At 37.7% G+C, this 20,546-nt stretch overlaps 1 protein-coding gene across 1 annotated transcript in view; it reads right to left on the bottom strand.

The window, feature by feature from the left end:
- Positions 1–20,546, bottom strand: part of MYO3A (myosin IIIA) — a 162,545-nt gene that overhangs the window by 84,238 nt on the left and 57,761 nt on the right. The window contains exons 9-13 of the mRNA XM_061125655.1: positions 12,775–12,874; positions 10,394–10,510; positions 7,394–7,498; positions 7,203–7,286; positions 4,494–4,696 (exon numbers count right to left, since the gene is read on the bottom strand). Coding sequence (XP_060981638.1) covers positions 4,494–4,696; positions 7,203–7,286; positions 7,394–7,498; positions 10,394–10,510; positions 12,775–12,874 — 609 coding nt within the window. The remainder of the gene's footprint in view (positions 1–4,493; positions 4,697–7,202; positions 7,287–7,393; positions 7,499–10,393; positions 10,511–12,774; positions 12,875–20,546) is intronic.

Raw genomic sequence — 20,546 nt, 5'->3', positions numbered from 1 at the left:
AAAACAACCAATGAATGTCGAGAAAGCTTGAAGGCAGGAGGAGAAGGGGCAATAGAGGATGAGATGGTTGGATGGCATCACTGACTTGATGGACATGAGTTTGAGCAAGCTTCGGGAGTTGGTGATGAACAGGGAAGTCTGGCGTGCCGCAGTCCATGGGGATGGCAAAGAATCAGACAGGACTGAATGACTGGCCTAAAGGCGCAGATGATGGCTAGCATTTTTTAGCAATAAAACATTCTAAATTAAGATATGTGTATTTTTTTTAGACATAATGCCACTGCACACATAATAAACAACAACATATTGTAAAGGTAACTTTTGTATGCACCAAGAGACTGAAAAATTCATGTGACTTGCTTTTCTGTGATATTCACCTTATTGCAGTGGGCTGAAACCAAAGCCATAAATGTGTCCAAAGTATGCCTGTATTCAATTGAATTTGAGATGAAAGCAGGTTTTTGGAAATGAAAATATGATCTTGGGACACAGCAAGACACACATCTTCTGCTGTCAATCACATGGAGCTATCCATTGAGGCCATGATGTCAGAAGAAATTGCTAAGCCTGAGAATATTCAGAGAAAGAAACACTCCAAGAACAAACTTTTGATAGGTACACATTTTGGGAATGGATGGATGAATCTAAGTCAGAGAGAAAAAACTCAGAGATGAGTTCAGTCATAAAAGCGAAGACAGGTGAGCGTTTCAAGAAAAGGGGCGTCCGCAGGCTCAGATGCTGACATGAGGATGGCCACACCCTTTAGAGCTGACTGTGTTCATACTTTCTACGCCTCCAGCCATCATTTGTGGCAGTCACCAGTAACGCTCTGATGAACAAGAGTGTTGTACACGAGCAAGGTTGGAACAAAACTGAAAGTTCATTTCTGGTCTTTTCTTACCACAAAATAACAAAACTCCTCTAAGACAGGCACAGCATATAATTTAGTTTTCTTTGTTCTAATGAAATCACATTGATTGCTCTATGTGTCATACCTTTAACACTTAAATGATGCGGTGCACAATTAGCAGAGTGACTCATAAGTGTAGACATACACAATTGGTGGTGTTCTTGTTAATTATCAGTTTATATTTACTGAGGACTGTAATTTGATAAGACCTGGAGGTGATATAGGAAATACACTGACCTTCAGTAGATAAACAATTAGAGAATTAAAGGAATAGGAAAAAAAGATTACCCATCTCATGGGTATCTCCAAAGATTACCCAATCTCATGTCCTGCCTTAACCACATCAAGAAGGGAGAGCTCATATGATTAGTGATACCCAGGTCAGAATGGCCTGGGGGCAAACCCCAGGGCTCAGCAAGTCACCAGATTAAGGCAGCTGACCTTGAACAATGCAGGTTTGAACTTAGTGGGTCTATTTACATGGATTATATGAATTATGGAAAACTATACGCAAATTTTTCCAACATAAAAAAAAATGTGTGTAGAATATCTTGTGCAAGATGAAGTGGAGAACTTATCTTTACCCAGGCATACAGGGGGTGGTGACAGTTAGCATAAAATTAACCATGTGTTACTTTTCTTAGTGTTTTATCACTCTGCTCTCAAACAATTACATGACCATGCAGCATGCCTCTCTCTCATAACTGGAGAAATTGCCTATCAGCCTGTCATCACCAAGTGGTTTTTTTTTTTAATGTACCAATGTTTCCAATACTGTATGATGAATGTGACTGTAATACTGTCTGCCCTAATATTTTTAAGATTCTTAAAAAGAATAAGATTCATTCATTAGCATATCAGCTAGGCTACTGTGAAGCAATTAGTAAATATGAATTTATTTTTCACATTATCTTTTCCTTTTTGATGTCCAGTGTTAGGATAACATTGAAAGTATCATCTAAGACAATACTGACATAGGTATTGAGAGATGATTCATCTTATAAAGAGACAACATGAACTTCACAGCATCAGTAGATACAGTACAGTACTTTCAATATATTTTCTCTTCCTATAGTTTTCTTAATGACATTTTCTTTCCTCTAGCTTACCTTATTGTAAGACTCAGTACATATACTTTAACAAAATACACATTAATTGACTGTTCAGGTTATCGGTAAGGCTTCTGGTTCACAGTAGACTATTACTAGCTACGTTTGGGGAAAGTCAAAGTTATTTGTAAATTTTTGACTGCAAGGGCAGTTGGCACCCCTTAACCTCACAGTGTTCAAGGGTCACTGTATTCTCTGGCCTACCCCTACTGTAGACCCACTAAGACTTCCTCAGGGTCCCCCACAGATACTGAGGGTGGACCACATTCCTTCAGGCAGCAGCTCCCAAGAGGCAGCAACCCTCCACAGTCCTAGTTCTCAGCAGGCTCTGCAGTGCGGGCCTCCCTTCTGCCCTAGAGACCCAGGACTGGGATGACATCACAGCACTGCCAGTCTGTGTATATCTCACCATTTATTCTGGGTTTTTCCAGCCCTCTCCCTCTGTAAACAGTCCTCTCAGTTAGACCCTTTGAACTGGTTCTTTCCTTTCAGATCCTGAATGACAGGGTGCATCATCTTTTAAAGGACCTACTAAGAATTCTTCTATTACATCTCTGATACTTTCACTTTTAAACATAATAAAAAAGCTTCTCTAGTATTTAAAAATGAAATTCAAATTAAGTAAAAGAAAAAAAAATGTAAAAAACCTGGAAAATGAAAAAATTATAAGGCAAATGTTCTTGAATTATAACTGAGATGTATTTCAACCTGGAATACTTTTTCCCAATAAACAATGCAAACTAAAGTCATTTAGGCCAGCTGAAAATAAGCTTACTTTCTTCATAGTATGCCTAAAATATGACCCTTATTGTTCTGTTTTCTAGACTATATGGTGCAATAGTCCAATAAACATGAATGACATTATTTTTATGACAGCAAATTTGAAGGTATTTATAGTAAATACTTATATTGCATGCCTGCTTAGTCGCTCAGTCATGTCAGGCTCTCTGCAATCCCATGGACTGTAGCCCTCCAGGCTCCTCTGTTCATGGGATTCTCCAGGCAAGAATATTGGAGTAGGTTGCTATTCCCTTCTGTAAGGGATCTTCCAGACCCAGGGATCTACCTGGGTCTCCTGTTTTGCAGGTAGATTCTTTATTGTCTGAGCCACCAGGGAAGCCCAAATACTTATATTAAAGGCATTTATATTAAATTCTATTGTACCTAAATTCCTGGGAATTTAACATACAACACATAACTACGACAATGTAGATAATTCAAAATAAAACCAGCATGCACTACCATGTGTAATACAGACAGCTAGTGGGAAGCTGCTATATAGCACAGGGAGCTGAGTGCAGTGCTCTCTGAGGACCTAGAGGGGTGAGACGGGGGCTGGAGAGGAGACTCAGGAGGGAGCGGATATATGTACACAGAAAGCTGATTCACTTCATTGTGAATCAGAATCCGTTTCTGTTGTATTACCAGAAACTAATACAGTGTTGTAAAGCACTTATATTCCAATTAAAAAATAAATTAATTTAAAAAGTAAAAGCAGATAAAATCCATGAGATCTTATTAAAAAAAAGACAAGAAAAATGGAAGACTCTAAATTGCCACAACTTTTAAAAAATACCAGGGTACAAATTCAATGCTATTATTATAGTTTTATCATTAGAACAACAAACAAAGATGGTTTGGGATCACGAAGACAGAAGATAAATTTTGTCATTCAGCTACAAACTGCCAAGAGGAACTTGCTCAACCTGGACATGCCAGAACAACATGTTGGTAGCTTAATCAGAAGGCAAGGAAAAGAACACTAAAATAAAACCCCTTCCTGAATCCTTTTTTTTTTTTTTTTTGGGGGGGGGGCGGGAAATCCCTTGTGTATAAACACTGGGAAGAATATAATCAATACAAAGATCTATTTATATATACCAACATTTAAAAGAAAAAACAAGTCATTTCTAATTAAATTTCACATCTGTTTTGTGTAGAGAAGTATATTCTCTTCTACTTAAGAAATTACTCTAATTTATCCTGTTAGTACTTCTATGATGGGCTTAGGCTTTCTATCTGTTTTTATAAATTTAGGTTATTTACTAACTCTTTTAGGGCTTCTCTGGTGGCTCAGTGGTAAAGAATCTGCCTTCCAATGCAAGAGACATGGGTTTGATCCCTGGATCAGAAGATCCCCCGGGGAAGGAAATGGCAACCCACTCCAGTATTCTTGCCTGGGAAATCCCATGGACAGAGGAACCTGGAGGGCTACCATCCATGGGGTCACAAAGAGTCAGAAACAATTTAATGACTAAAACAACAACTAACTCCTCTACTGGATATAACCTATAAGAGAGTAAGATGGTGCTGAGGGATCTCTGTTTCCAATAGGCAATGCCTCATATATAGTAGATGATGAGCAAACTTTTGTTGAATTTTTGTTACATGAGTAAGACACTTTATTATTAAAACAAAAGCATCATCTTGGCTTACATTTCCCAGATAATAGGAACTAGGTGACATGAACTTACCTAGCTTGATGGATAACTCGGGATTTCTCCAGCAGGTATTCAGAGATCTGTGCTCCCACAACAGCTCCAGAAGGGGTAAATTTCATTTCTAAGTATTTTCCAAATCGGCTGGAATTGTCATTTATAATAGTGCAGGCATTGCCAAATGCTTCCACCAAATTGTTCACTTGTAAAATCTTCTCTTGCAGGGTTTTGTTATTAGCCTCCAGAAAATGTCAAGGTGTAAAAAAAAAAAAAAGTAAAATTTTATTTTTGTATGAAATGAAAGGTCTCTTTGATAAGCACTTTATGTAGATGTAAACATACAAGAACATGTTCTTGGTTTGTTGCCAAATGTTACAACCCCATTTAAAAAATTTAAGGTAAAATTACATAGAGTGAGATTCACCCTTTATATGGTTCTGAAAGTTTCTACAAACACATGCAATCATATGAATCCCACTACGATTCACATATAGAACAATCCAATAACCTCCAAACTTGTCTCATTATTCTGCAGTCAATCCTCCCCTCCACCTTCAGCCCCCAACAATCACTGACATGTTTCATGCTTTAAATTTGCAAGAATGACACAGAAAGTGAACCATTTGGTATGTAGTATTCTTAATCTGGTTTCTCTGACTTAGCCTAGGGAACTTGAGATTTATCCAAATCTCACCCAGTGAGCTTTATTGCTTTGTATCAGGATCCATTCCTTTTTGTTGCTGAATAATATTCCACTGAATGGATATACCATTGTTTATTTATTCATTTCCTAGTTCCCTTGTTTCCTCTTCTTGGAGATTATGAATAAAGCTGCTATATATTAGCTATCGTTTTTTATACGAACCTGGGTTTTCATTTCACTTGGATAAATACCTAGGAGTAGAATTGTTGAGTTGTATGATGAGTATGGTTAGACTTTCTAAGAAGCTTCTGCACTGTTTTCCCAAACAGGCTGTACCATTTTGCATTCTCAGCAGCAATGTAAGAGAGTTTCATTCAGTTCCTCTACATCCTTGTCAGCACTTAGCATCCTTATCAGACTTCTAAAAAATATTTTAGCCATTTTTATGGTATTTCATGGTGGTTTTAATTTGCATTTCCCTAATGACCACTGGGTTGAACATCCTATTTTCATTTGCTTTTGGCCACTTACATATATCTTTGGTAAAATGGCTAGTCATTTTTTTGTTCCTTTTTTGTTATTTGAGTTCTTACTTTGGAATTTTTAAGAGTTTTTAAATATATATTCTGAATACAAGTCTTTTATTAGATATGTGACTTGCAGATAGTTTCTGAGTCTACAGCTTATATTTCATTTTCTTAACAGTGTCATTCAGAGAACAGGATGTTTCTAATTTTGGTGAAATCAAACTTACCCTTTATGGATTAAGCTTTTTATGTTGCATCTAACAACTCTTTGCCTGACCCTGAAGAACAAAGTTAACTGACAACTTTCTTCTAGAAATTTTAGTTTTTGGTTTAATCTTTTGTCTATGATCCATTTGAAGTTAATTTTTTATAGTTTGTGAGGCCTAATGTAAAGTTCAATATTTTTGTATGGGCATATTCCAGCACCATTTGTTAAAAGATTATCATTAACTGATCTTTGCACTTTTGTTGCAAATCAATAAGCCACACGTGCAGATTCAGTTCAGTCGCTTGGTCGCATCCAACTCTTTGTGACTCCATGGACTCCATGGAAGCAGCACACCAGGCTTCCCTGTCTGTCACCAACTCCCAGAGTTTGCTCCAACTCATGTCCATCAAGTCGGTGATGCCATCCAACCATCTCATCCTCTGTTGTCCCCTTCTCCTTCTGCCTTCAGGGTCTTTTCCAATGAATCAGTTCTTCACATCAGGTGGCCAAAGTATTGGAGCTTCAGCAATACTTACACAGTACTGTGCAGATTACTTTATTCCTTTGATCTGTATGCCATCTTTTCTTCAATAACACACTGTCCTGACTATTACAGCTTTATAGTGACTCTTGAAATCACGTAGTATTTGTTAATCCTCCAACTCTGTTCTTTTTCAAAACTGATTATTACAGTTCCTTTGCCTTTTCCACATAAATTTTTGATTCAACTCCTCAGTTTCTAAAATATAAAATCCTGCTGGGATTTTTACTGTAAACGACAGTGAATCTACAGATCAATTTGTAGAGAACTGATATCTTAATAATATTGAATCTTTTAATCCATGAACATGTCATATCTCTCCTATTATTCAAGTCTTCTTTGATTTCTTTTATCAATTTTTCTATTTTTCAGCATACAAATCTTGCACATGGTTTGTAAGATATAGATTTAAATAATTCATGCTTTTATGGTGCTAATATAAATGATATATTTAAATTTCTAACTGATCAGTTTTGGTATGTATAATTAATTTCTTGTATACTGACTCCCCTTCAACTTGCTAGTAACAAAAGAAGAGGAAGTAAAGAAAGGATTCAGTGAATATATTAGGGCCAGAAAGAGAGAAAATTACATTTATAAAACCTTGTCTACTAAGACTGAGAAAAGTTAGAATTTGCTCAAAAAAAAAAACATATGCTTCTTATACTTTTTGTTATATTTTACACTCAGAAAGGACAACAAATGTATTATAATTTCTGGGCATTATTAAATGTGGTAGTTCATGGATGTTAACTTCATCAATTAAATTAAATTCCAAAATATAACAAATATTTCTGTTAGGATAGAGAAAGAAACTAAATTATACCTTTCCAAGCACTGTCAGCTGCTGAACTAAGAGATGAGCACTTTCAGTTTTTCCAGCACCACTTTCTCCAGAAATAACAATGCACTGTGCAGTGAGAAAAAGGACTGGTAAGAACACTTCATCCTCACAATATTCAATGGACACACAAGAAACTAAGAGGAGAATTTCTAAGAATGTGAGCTTCTCCTTACCTGATCTGAACTGTATGTTACCATAGACTGGTATCCTAAGTCAGCCATGGCAAAAATGTGAGGAGGATTGGCAGCTCTCTTTGCTCCAATATACAACTTGGAATGCTAGAAGTTAAAAAGAACATGTGCTGTAGGGTTTTGGTTTCTGTTTAAATCCTGTTTATTTACAGATAGAGCACTAATTTTTAAAGCAACAGGTCCACCAAATACCTGCAAAGCATTACTAAACCACCAAAACATTAATACATATTACATATACACATACATGCACAAATCATGCACAATTATGTAAAATAAAAGTTTGATATAAAACAACAGGGAAAAATGAAATGATATAATATGACATAACATGGTCAGTGGTATTTAAATGAAGACTCTTTTGGAAGTGAAGAACTTAAGGTTTCCAAATGCAATAATTTATTTTATTTATGTACTTTTAAATGTTTCTTTTGGCCATGGGGCATGTAGGCTCTTAGTTACCCTACCAGTGATCAAACCCTTGCTCCCTGCACTGGAAGTACAGAGTCTCAACCATTGTACCACCAAGGAAATCCCTATAATTTCTTTAAATAAGCAATTTAATAAGACAAATAGGTATCATTTTGTGAATTATTCCTTAGATATAATAATATGACATACAAGTACTACTTTTTCCCTTTCATATCATTTATTAATAACGTACAGTTTTTCATTTGATTTGCCCAAGATTGCATAGCTAGGTTTTAGCAGAATAGGCACTCAAGCCCAAATCTTCTAAAACTTTTGTCAATGTTCAAAATGCATTATTCTTCTAACTCTTAAAATGGTAGAAACTAAGAGAATTATATATTTTCACACAAAAAATTATATTAAGCACAGTATGAAAATAATATTCTAGAGTACTACGCAAATAACTAGAAGAATATGTACCCAACTAAAAATACAACACACACACAAAATAAATAGTAAAAAGCCTAGCTTAACTCCAGAATATTAATCTATATTTAAACATTAGGGGTTGAATATTAGATAACTATACATTTAAATTCATAAAATATACTACCTGATATTAAAAATCAATCAAAGATTGATGTACCCCATCAATGTACCTCAATGTTCATTGCAGCCCTACTTATAGTAGCTAGAATATGGAAGCAACCTAGATGTCCATTGACAGATAAATGGATAAAAAAGCTGTGGTACATAGATACAATGGAATATTACTCAACCATAAAAAGGAATGCATTTGAATCAGTTTTAATGAGGTAGATGAACCTAGAGCCTATTATACAGGATGAAATAAGTCAGAAAGAGAAAGATAAATATCATATCCTAACACAGACACATGGAATCCAGAAAGATGGTACTGATGAATTTATTTGCAGGGCAGCAATGGAGAAACAGACATAGAGAACAGACTTACAGACTTACAGACTTATAAGTCTTAAGGGAGGACTTATCAGACTTATAGGGAGGAGGGAAGGGAGAGGGTGAAATGTATGGAGATAGTAACATGGAAACTTACATTACCATATGTAAAATAGACAGCCAATGGGAATTTGCCATATGTCTCAGGGAACTCAAATAGGGGCTCTGTAACAACCGAGGGGGGCAGGATGGTGAGGGAGATAGGAGAGAGGTTCAAGAGGGAGGGGGCATTATGGCTGATTCATGTGGATATTTGGCAGAAAACAACAAAATTCTGTAAAATAATTGACCTTCAATTAAAAAATAAATTAATTTTAAAAAATCAATCCATATGTCAATAGGAATTTTTAAACTCATAATGCTGAGTTTATAGCCACTAAGCATATAGTATCTATATATACAATGTAATTTTACTTTTGATTCTCTCATACTTGATAGACGTTAGGTCTACATATTTCAGGCATCTGTTTATTGATATGATGCTTAGTGTGAACCAGTTACCAATTACCAATAATTTAAAGAAATAATATATCTCACACAAAGACCACAAACTGCATCCAGATATATCTGTCTTCTCTAATTCTATATTTTAACAATAATTATGTAACTACTGGGCTTCCCAACTGATTTGGCCACCTGATGTGAAGAACTGACTCACTGGAAAAGACCCTGATGCTGGGAAAGATTGAAGGCAGGAGGAGAAGGGGACAACAGAGGATGAGATGGTTGGATGGCATCACCGACTCGATGGACATGAGTTTGAGCAAGCTCCAGGAGCTGGTGATCGACAGGGAAGCCTGACATGCTGCAGTCCATGGAGTCACAGTCGGACATGACTGAGCAACTAAACTGAACTGAACTGGGCTTCCCAGGTGGCGCTGGTGGTAAAGAACCTGCCTGCCAGTGCAGGAGACTCAAGAGACTGGGTTCGATCCCTGGGTCAGGCAGATTCCCTGGAGTAGGAAACGACAATCCATTCCAGTATTCCTCCCTAGAGAATCCCATGGACAGAGGAGCCTGGTGGGCTACAGTTCATGGGGTCACTAAGAGTCAGACATGACTGAAGTGACTTAGCACTGCACATTTAACTATTATTTATTTATCGGTGTTGCAGGGGCTGCTGAGAGCTATTTTCTGCTCAGAACCATGTGCGTGTGGCCACTACTCAAAGGTTCTAAAAAGTTTTTGGAAGTTGAACCTGCAGTTATTTTGGTCATTGTTGTGATCAATGATTTCTTTGGCTACCCAGCACAACATGTGGGATATTAATTGCCTGCTCAGGGATCAAACCCATGCTCCCTGCAGGGGAAATGCAGAGTCTTAACCACTGACCACCAGGAAATCCCTTAGCTGTTTATTCAAAGGACTAGCTAAAATTTTATTTAGCATCATTTGGTGGTGGTTTAGTCTCTGTCATGTTCGACTCTTGCAACCCCATGGGCTGTAGCCCACCAGGATCCTCTGTCCATGGGGTTCTCCAGGCAAGAATACTGGAGTGGGTTGCCATTTCCTTCTCCATCATTTAAGTTAATTTAAATATCTAAAGAATATAATTTTTGTACAAAGTAAGAAAATACAAGTCACACCACATACCTCTGCCGAATAAATATCCAGACTCTGAAATGGGTTAAGAGCAATGAGTATGTCTCCCACATACATGTAGATATGATCTCTGGAGTAACACTTCTCAAGTTGCTCTGAGACTGTATTCTATAATGAAATAAAAATAATTTCTTTCTCTTAAAAAATCATTGATGGTCAATGATCATTTTTAAAATAAATGATAAATAAATAAAACATCTGGAATCTGGAACAGGATCAGAAAGAAAAAGATCTATTGAGAGTAAGAAGTATAACCTCAGGTCATCAACTATCTTATCCTTTGATGGGTATTTTCTTTTCTTTCAAAAGACATAGAAGAGTTCTAATGAGATGGATGAAACTGGAGCCCATTATACAGAGTGAAGTAAGCCAGAAAGATAAAGACCAATACAGTATACTAACACATATATATGGAATTTAGAAAGATGGTAATGATAACCATATATGCAAAACAGAAAAAGAGACACAGATGTACAGAACAGACTTTTGGACTCTGTGGGAGAAGGTGAGGGTGGGATGTTTCGAGAGAACAGCATGGAAACATGTATATTATCTATGGTGAAACAGATCACCAGCCCAGGTTGGATGCATGAGACAAGTGCTCAGGCCTGATGCACTGGGAAGACCCAGAGGAATTGGGTGAAGAGGGAGATAGGAGGGGGGATCGGGATGGGGAATACATGTAAATCCATGGCTGATTCATGTCAATGTATGACAAAAACCACTACAATATTGTAAAGTAGCCTCCAACTAATAAAAATAAATGAAAAAAAAAAAAGACATAGAAGAATGTCACTGCAATCTGTGTTTTCCATAAAACACATTAAGTTATAGGGATTATAAACACACAATGTTTTCAAGGAAATAAGTAAATGCAGTAGATGAAGTAAGGAGAAAGAACACTACAATACAGAAAGGAAGATATAGTGAATGTGATTTGATTCCAAATCAAGGTTAGTCAAGGGCTCTGTGAAATGTCTTGGTCCTTCACTAAAATATTTGGCTTTGAAACAGAGTAAAAAGTATAGAGAAGTATATGGAATCAATTTTAATAGTGCCAGGAATCATCATTTATAGTATATGACACAAAAACAAAAGCTCTTATATACTTCGGTCAAAAAAGAGACACACACATAAAAAATACAGTTAATAGAAACTAACCCAATGTTCAATATGTAGGTTGGCCACATGATTAGCAAAGTCTTCTTTATAATCCACAAGCCTAGGAATTCACAACATTGGAAAATGTGATACACAAAGATTCATAAAGGTGTTGTCAAACCTCTGACTTGCAAACACTATTTGATTATGAGATGTTTGACTTTCTGAAGAGAGATTATTCTGATGAAGCACTTGAGTTGTTTATGCAACCCTAAATTTACCAAATGACTACTTCTGTTCAGAAAATGCCTTCTGATTTCTTGCATTTTTAAGCAAAATGCTCAGGTATGCCTCAGAGGTATTAAAAAATAAAAATCTGTGGATCAGGCAGAATAGTGATTCCAACCTTTTGCTGAAAAGGAGTCTTTTATTTTTCTAATGACGTGATTATATGAAATGAAAGGAGATGAGGGAAAAGAGGCTGAGACCATAATTTACTGGTTTGGACTTACACCTTCACAAGAGATGTGTGAAACATTTCTGAGGTCATTGGGACAAGGAGTTTCAAGCAGAATTCATTTCCTAAAAGGTGGACTCTGTGATCCCATAAGGGGTCAACAGACCATGGTAAAGATGGGCTCTTGAGGTACTTAAGAGGCTTTGGGTCCTGCCATTGAATGTGAAACAGAAGAGGGAAAGGAGGGATTGTGCCAGATGGTGGAAAGAAAAAAAAGTGAAAGTCCCTTAGTTGTGTCCAATTCTATGTGACCTCATGGACTGTAGTCCACTCCTCTGTCCATGGAATTTTCCAGGCAGGATACTGGAGTGGGTAGTCATTCCCTTCTCCAGGGGATCTTCCCGACTCAGGGATTGAACTCAGATCTCCAGCACTGCAAGCAGATTCTTTACCATCTGAACCATCAGAGAAGCCAGATGGTGGGGTAAAAGGCAAATGGTTTTCTGATTACAGTAAATCATTCTTTTGAGACTCCTGAAGAAAACTCAGGACTGTAATCTAAGCAACTCAAGCTTGTGGGAACTAGCATCTTTGTGATTTGAGTATAAAACATAAGAAGAAGTTGACACCGGGCTGGGGAGATCTGGAAATGTGAGTTATGCACAGAAAAACTGAGGACAGGAGAGATGACCAGGAAACTAAAAGAAGAAGAAAGCATGAAACCTACAGATGCCATTCAAAGAACTTCCTGCTCAAATCACTTCTATAAATTTTTAAAAATAGATAGAAGGCTTAATTAAACTGAGTTTCTTACCTCATCCAGAACTTCCAGAGTTGCTAAATCATCTACATCCTTGAGACTGGAAATTAAAGGTTTGCTGAAGTTATTTTTCTTGGTGTAAAGACGTTCATGTCTGAGGAACGATGAAAAGGAAAACCTTTCTGATTTGAGAACTTATTACTGATCACACTAAAGTCAAATTTAGATACTAAGAGACTGAAAAACCTCCATAAAGCTAATTTACTTAAATTTGACAATAACAACTTACCAGAAAACAGCCTCATGTATTTTATGTTTTCTCCTCTCCACTGGGAAAATGCAACACGTCAAACTTACTTCATGGATGATCAGAGGAGTTCATTATTTCCATCAAGAGCTATCCTAAATATTTTTATTTATTTTATTTATTGGCTGCATTGCACAGCATGTGGGATCTCAGTTCCCTGACCAGGGATCAAACCTGCGCCTCCTGCATTGGAAGCACAGTCTTAACTGCTTCCACTGGAAGCACTGTCTTAACTGCTGGACATCCAGGTAAGTCCCTATCTTACATATAATATTCTTTAACGTTTTCTCTAAATTCCAATGTGTGATTTAATCTGTTACAAAGCGATGAGTTGGGAGATTTGCATTCATTAGATTTCCATTTTTGTCTGAGGTAGTGTTAGGTCACTGGTGGTCAAGAAATGATAATTTTAAAAATTATTTCTTAGCAGAATTTAAGGGAAATAGAAAATAAGCCACACTGGGGACTTGCAAAAGGTAAAATGCATATATATAGAAGATTGAGTTCAGGTACAAGGAAGTGTATTTTCAAAGTGAAACATTTCAGTTATTCTGATAACGGCATAAAAGATCTGGATTTGACATGAGGTCTGGAGAAGTTGCTGAGGTAAACACAAGGGTCTGTTTTGATTCTTCTAGACATGAAAGCATCATCCTCTTATTTACAGTGGAACTACATTCAGTGTTTTTGGACAGATTGTTAAGCATTTGAATTTGTTCAACAGTAAAAGGGGAAGGAATACATAGATTATGAAGGATAGTAAGAATCATACCATTTCTTCACCAAACTATAATGGTTTCTCAGAGAATCAGAGCTTCCCTCATAGTCCAGTTGGTAAAGAATCTGCCTGCAATGCAGGGGACCTGGGTTTGATTCCTGGGTCAGGAAGATCCCCTGGAGAAGGAAATGGCAACCCACTCCACTATTCTTGCCTGGAGAATCCCATGGACAGAGGAGCCTGGCGGGCTACAGCTCACGGGGTTGCAAGAGTCAGACAGGACTTAGCAACTAAACCAGCACCACCACCAGAGAATTAAGCCATTATTGACAATAGTCCCCCTCTGTCTATGGCCAGATGCCCATTCTATGCACTAGATTCCATCTCCTCTCACTCACTCAAAGTCATCACTCTCGATGGGTCCTCTTTTACTCTTCTTCTTGTTTAGTCACTATATCATATCCAACTCTTTCATGACCCCCGTGGACGGTAGCCCGCCAGGCTCCTCTGTCCATGGAATTTTCCAGGCAAGAATATTGGAGTGGGTTGCCATTTCCTTCTCTAGGGGAATCTTCTGTAGTATAACTTAAAAATTCCTTGGTATGGAATTCATGGACCTTCAGAGGCTTGTTGCAACCTTTCCAGCACCCATTGAATATTCCCTAAGATGCCCCATATTTTCAAGATCCTGTGCTTTGTTCATTTTGTTTCCTCTGCCTGGAATGAATTTCCTTCCATGTCTGGCAAAATTCTATTTATCATGCAAAGTCAGGCTCAAATATCACCCTTGCTGTGAAGCTGTTGTAGGATTTTCCAGTGAAAATACATCACTGAGAAGAATTAGGTATATTCCCCTTCTCGCCAGGCTGGGAGAAACTTGTGGGCAGAGACCAAGCATTGCATCAAGAATACAAAAGTGTAAACATACATCTGGGGGCTTGAGTTGCAATGTTGAGCCCCATCAAACTGGCGGGTGTGAAAAAGATAGTATCACTTAGTGACCAGTCCTGCATCCTTCCCTATTGATTCACATCCCAATTCTGAGAAGTCTTTTAACAGCAAAGTCAGTTTAGGCACCAAAACTTATCTGACCTAACACCTTTCTCACCTCTTGCCCCAATGCACACACTATTCACAGAATTTGATTCGGTGATTCAGTTTTACCGGAAACTTTTACCTGAGAGTGGGGAGGCTGGCAGGCTGATATCTGATGGGGAAAGCGGGGAAAGGCATGCCTAAGATCTGGACTCAGGGATAGACCCTTCAGCTGAAACAGAGGGAGAGACAGTGGTCCAGGGTGAGGCAGGACTCCAGGCATCACGGGAAGCCAGTAGAATGTTGTAATCAAAGGGCAGAGTATGGAAACAATAGGGTGGAGTAGCATGTTTTCATAAAGAAAAAAAAAATCATTTAACTATACTTCAGAAATAAACATTATCACTAGGTTAAAAAAAAGCTAAGAAAAGTTAAAATTCTAGTAGTGAATGCAATGTAGGGTCATCTATTCTAAGAACTTATTATATGATAAATGTGGCATTTCAAATTAGTAGAGAAAGAAAAAAAATTCAAGAAATTATGCTGGAACAGCTGGTTAAAATTTTTGGAATCATGTATTTACTTTAAGCAAAAATTAATTCCAGATGGATTTAAGCTTACAGATTTAAAATGTCATCATAAAAGTTCTAGGAGAAGATGCAAAAGAACAGTTGTGTAAAAATGCAGTAAGAATGGAATTTATAAGTATGAAAAGACAAAGAGAATTAAAAATGGAAGAGATTTGACAAGATAATTTTAATGAGTACAATAAAAACACAAATTTAAAAATTGGGGGAAAGATTTGCAATATGTAGAATGGACAAAGAATTAATAAATCTTATATATCAAGAACTCTTAAAACTCAAAGAACAAACACTGAATATGAGATACCATGAGATATTAGAAGAATGATCTTGTACTGAACACATACATTGTAGGCTTATTTAGTGCAATTTGGGAAGATAAATTTATCACTATCATCACTTTCTAAAGAGATATTATCACCAAAAAATGTTGAGAGTTAATAACCTTACCTAGTCCAGTAATATTAAAATAACTGAATAAGGGACTTCCTTGGTGGTCCAGTGGTTAAGACTTCGCCTTTCAATGCAGGGGCTATGGGTTTGATCCCTGGCTGGGGAGCTAAGGGGTTTCCCAGGTGGTTCAGTAGGTAAAGAGCCATGCCATGCAGGACACACGGGTTTGATTCCTGGGTCAAGAAGATCCCCTGGAGGAGGGCATGGCAACCCACTCCAGGATTCTTGTCTGATGAATCCCATGGACAGAGGAGCCTGGCGGGCTACAGTCCATAGGATCACAAACAGTTTGACACAACTGAAGTGACTGAGCATGCACACATGAGAAGCTAAGATCCCACATACCTTGTGGCCAAAAAGTCAAAATATAAAACAGAAGCAACACTGTAACAGATTCAATAAAGACTTATAAGAAATGGTCCACAACAGAAAATGTTTTTAAAATTTTCAAAACAAAAATAGCTGAATCACATAATCTTTGTTGGCTTCCAGGCCTGGAATTCTCTGTCAAATGAAGTTGGTGAATTGATAGGCACATTATGGAGCATGTGTGGCTGACTGCCTCATTCTGAAGAGAAGATACAAAGCCATTTTCATGACTTTGAAAATCTAGGTTTTTACCATTTGTAATGACTTCATTGGGGGAGTTAAAAAAAGGTTTGGCCCTACTCTAGAGCATAACTCCTTTATTTATATTTTTTCCAGTGGAAGGGTAGAGGAGCCAAGTTACATGAGGCACGGCCAACCAGGTAGCAATATTAGCCAGAAAGCCAGGGCAGAACAGACTGACCGATAAACTGTTAACACTGAACTGAATTCTGAGGTGGTTATATAAGCAAAAGTTATTTGTGAAGTTATATAAATCCTTTCCTTTGTTTACACCATAGTATTAATGATACCAATGTTACAATTAAGAGGCTGGGCTCCAGAATCTGAATGCTCAGATCAAATAACAAAAGATTTTGTGAGGACAAACAAAATGGATTATGTCTTATGAAACTTTCATTTAGAATGGGCATATGGAAATGCTTTACATATAATTGCTATTATTCCAACTGTGGCCCTACCACTTATTGTCCATGTGGCATTGGGTAAGGAACTTACTCTGCCTCTTCAGAAATAAAATGGAAAAATAATGACTTATTTCATACAGATATTAAAAGATTAAATGATAGAATACATGTAAAGTGATTCATACAGTGATTCATACAGCAGATTCATACTGCTATGTTTAATAAATTTTAATTATTTTATTTTTCCATTTGTGGTCATAGTCTGAGCCCTCACTGTCCTTATGTTTATTTAATATTATATTTAACTTATTTTATATTTAATACTTACTTCTAAGTTATATTGAATTATAACTTTTAAGTTATATTTAATTTCTATTTCTACTTGTTTTGTATTTAGTTGTCTTCACTCTTTTTGTCCCAGAGGTGACCCTCTACCCTCCCCAAACATGAATTGTAAAAACACAACACTAAAATCAGCATGAACTGAGTAGAAAGTGAGAAAATGTGGCCCCAGGCCTTGCTAATGGAGGATTCATGAACATCACTGCTTCTGAAGGACTGCATCACATTTACCCATTTACGATTAAATCCTCTGTCTATCCTGAGGGTAGTATCTCACAGGAATTTTGCATTATATCAGCAAACAACCCTTCCTTTGTTTCTCTCCCTGGGTCACTGCAGTGCTCAGACTTTATCAGTAACAGGTGCTGGAGGAAGGTGGTGAAAAGGCCCATGTCGGTGTCTGCATACTCCAGCATACTCCACCCCCCACCCCGACCCCACCCCATCTCCCACTGCTTGGAGGTCTGGCCCTGCTCGCCCTGAGGTCAGCTTAACTACAGAAGTCTCCTGGCCACCAGGACTGCCTATTTCTATTTCTCCCATGTCTGTGTATCTGCACCGCCAGTAACCGCTGGACACAGTCATCACTGTGGACTGCTCCAGAAAGCATGGTCAGCACCCTGTTATCTGGTTGCGTCTTAAACATAATAGAGACAACGGGGCCAAAAAAACCAGCAGCTTATAGCTGTGACACCAAAGGAGCACAAGTGAGGGACTCACACTCACACTCTCTCAAGAGGCGTGATTAGTTGAATCAACAGTACTATCTTGATATTTTACAAGTTACACAGTTGACCACGTCATAGGGTGTAAAAGTGAGAAAAGACACTAAATGATATTCAGTCCAATTCTCTTTCATTTTTTTGGTATTTCTTTTAAAATTGTTTTATTATCCTTATTTTTATTTTTTGGCCATACCTCGCTGCATGTGGGATCCTAGCTCCCCCACCAGGGATCAAACTCACATCCCCTGTGTGGGAAGCACCTAGTTTTAACCACTGGACCACCTAGGAAATCCCCCCTTTAATTTTAAGAATTGTGAAAAGGGAGGTCAACAAGGGATCAATATGAGATCTCCATGCCTGCTCTGATTTGTCAGACTTTCCCCCACCCCAAACACACATATATACACACAAAATATGGTAGAGCCTTAAACTGTACATTTCAATATCTAGTACTGCAGTCATTCAACAAAATATTTAAATTTCTGGAGCATCTATTATGTTTCAGGCACTGTTCAGAGCTGGGATAAAGCTATGAAGACAGATTAAAGTCTGTACTCATGGAACACACATTTTAAACACCTAAAATAGTAGCTGGAACATAGTAAGTACTCAATATATGTGCAGGATGAATAAATGAATGATAATTACTTGTCAAAGAAAATTGTCTAATCTTCATCATTACCCTATCTTTCAAGATACTTCTACATTTTTTACCTTTTCATTTTGCCTTCATTTTATAGAATTAATTTGCATTCTTGTTACTTTATTAAAGATTTAATTTCTGTAAGACTTGGAGAAGGCAAAGTCAGCATCCTTCCAATAAGATTTTTGTCTTCTTGTGAAAAGTACAGCTTGTTAACCAGATTATATTTCTCATTTACTCTGTATGACTGCAGAGACATAGCTTTAAACTACAAATATTTTCTTTCTATGTTGTCAAAAGGTCAGAAATACCCGCTGGGGTGGTTAGTATAGCTTCACTTGTATTTCAGTTCTACACTGAAAAAAAGAAAAGAACTCTTGCTGTTGCATGTTAAATTTTTACCCTTACTATTCAGTTGTACTATTGTAATGCACAGCTTTATTTGCTTTTACTTTGGTTAAATATTCTCTTCTAAATATCAAGCTCTATCTTCTAAGGTGATTCAGGAGCCACTGGGATAGTACAGAAATCCTTAGTTAAACAGAAATCTAATCAATGCTTTTGTTTTAGCATCCTTAGACATCTTTAAACTCCACTAACAAAGTCACAACTGGTAACACCCATGGGCATACAGGCTCTGTGTGCCCTGGAAGACTAGTTTTTATCGATCTTCAGTTTGACCCTTTTGGCCAATTGTGCAGTTTTGAAATGATGCTAAGAAAGAAGTACACCCCAGCTGGACGAGCCAGAAGAGCAGATCAGCTTTGGCGATGACTTGAGTGACAGATGTCATCAGTACCCAGCTCCGAGACACTTTCAATGGCCCTGTTCATTCACACAGCCCTTCCTCTTTTGTACATAATTATCTGGAGGCCGAAGAAAAATGTTCCCATTGAGAAATCGTGTCTGTTTCTGGTGTGAATGTGACTCCTCGCCATTTTTTAGAGTGACCTGGTTTTAGATGTTGACATGAAACTGACATCTGTGTTTGCCAAGAATGTTTGGTGATTCCCCCATCTGCCAAGAGTTCCTGACAGCTTTCTTCTCACACTTAGCTTACAGACAACCAAGAGCAGAGATGGTTTCTGTAAGTAGGTTCTTGTTGTAAAGATGGGGTAGCACAATCCCTTCAATGTGCAGAGTTAAGTAGCTGTAGGACAGACATCAGTACAGCAAAGCGATCTGGTTCCAACAAACACAGGGACTTCCCTGGTGGTCTAGAGGCTAAGACTCCATGCCCCCAATGCAGGGGGCCTGGGTTCAATCCCTAGCTGGGGAACTAGGTTCTACATGCTGCAACCAAGAGCTCAAGTGCTGCAACTAAGACCTGGCACAGCCAAATAAGTATTAATAAATAAATATTTGAAAAAAATGAGAATAAACACAGCTGATGAGTTGCGTATAGTCTGACTTTCTGAGGAATGATAGCATGAAGGGTCAGGGAGAGTGTACAATTATCTTTATCACATTCATTTTTACAAGTATATAAAATATTCTTAGCTTTTAAAAAAAACTGAACAATACCAAAAAAAGTATAAGAAAATAAATCACCTGTAACTGTATCCCCTAGAGATAACCACTGGTGACATTTTGAGATCCCCTTTCATTCCTTTTCACACACTCATAATTTTTAAACAACTCAGCAGGATCTCATCTTGGTGTCCTCTTATTCTCACAGCCTGCTCTCGGTGCCGAGGACACATGTCCCTGCTCTGGGCAAAGGCCAGCTGTTTCGCTGGCATACCTGCTTTCTCCACGATCACTGCTATGATGCTCTCATCTCCTCAGTGGCATCAACCTCTCCCTCTATCAGCGTACAAAGTGCTCTAGTGTCTCTTATCTTTAAAAAAAAAAAAAAATCTCTCCTTTGACCCTCAGGGCCTTCCAGCTACTGCCCTGTCTCTCCCCTGTTACAGCTGAGCTTCTTCAAAAGTAGTTCATGTTCCTTATCTCTTCCTCACCTCATTCCTCTCCTTAACGAGAATTCTCTTAACTGGGGCTGGCTT

This window comes from Dama dama, chromosome 23 (assembly GCF_033118175.1).
Source record: "Dama dama isolate Ldn47 chromosome 23, ASM3311817v1, whole genome shotgun sequence".
Taxonomy (NCBI): Eukaryota; Metazoa; Chordata; class Mammalia; order Artiodactyla; family Cervidae; genus Dama; species Dama dama.
Note: the sequence above shows the minus strand (reverse complement) of the source record. Positions and strands in the feature narration are given on the sequence as shown.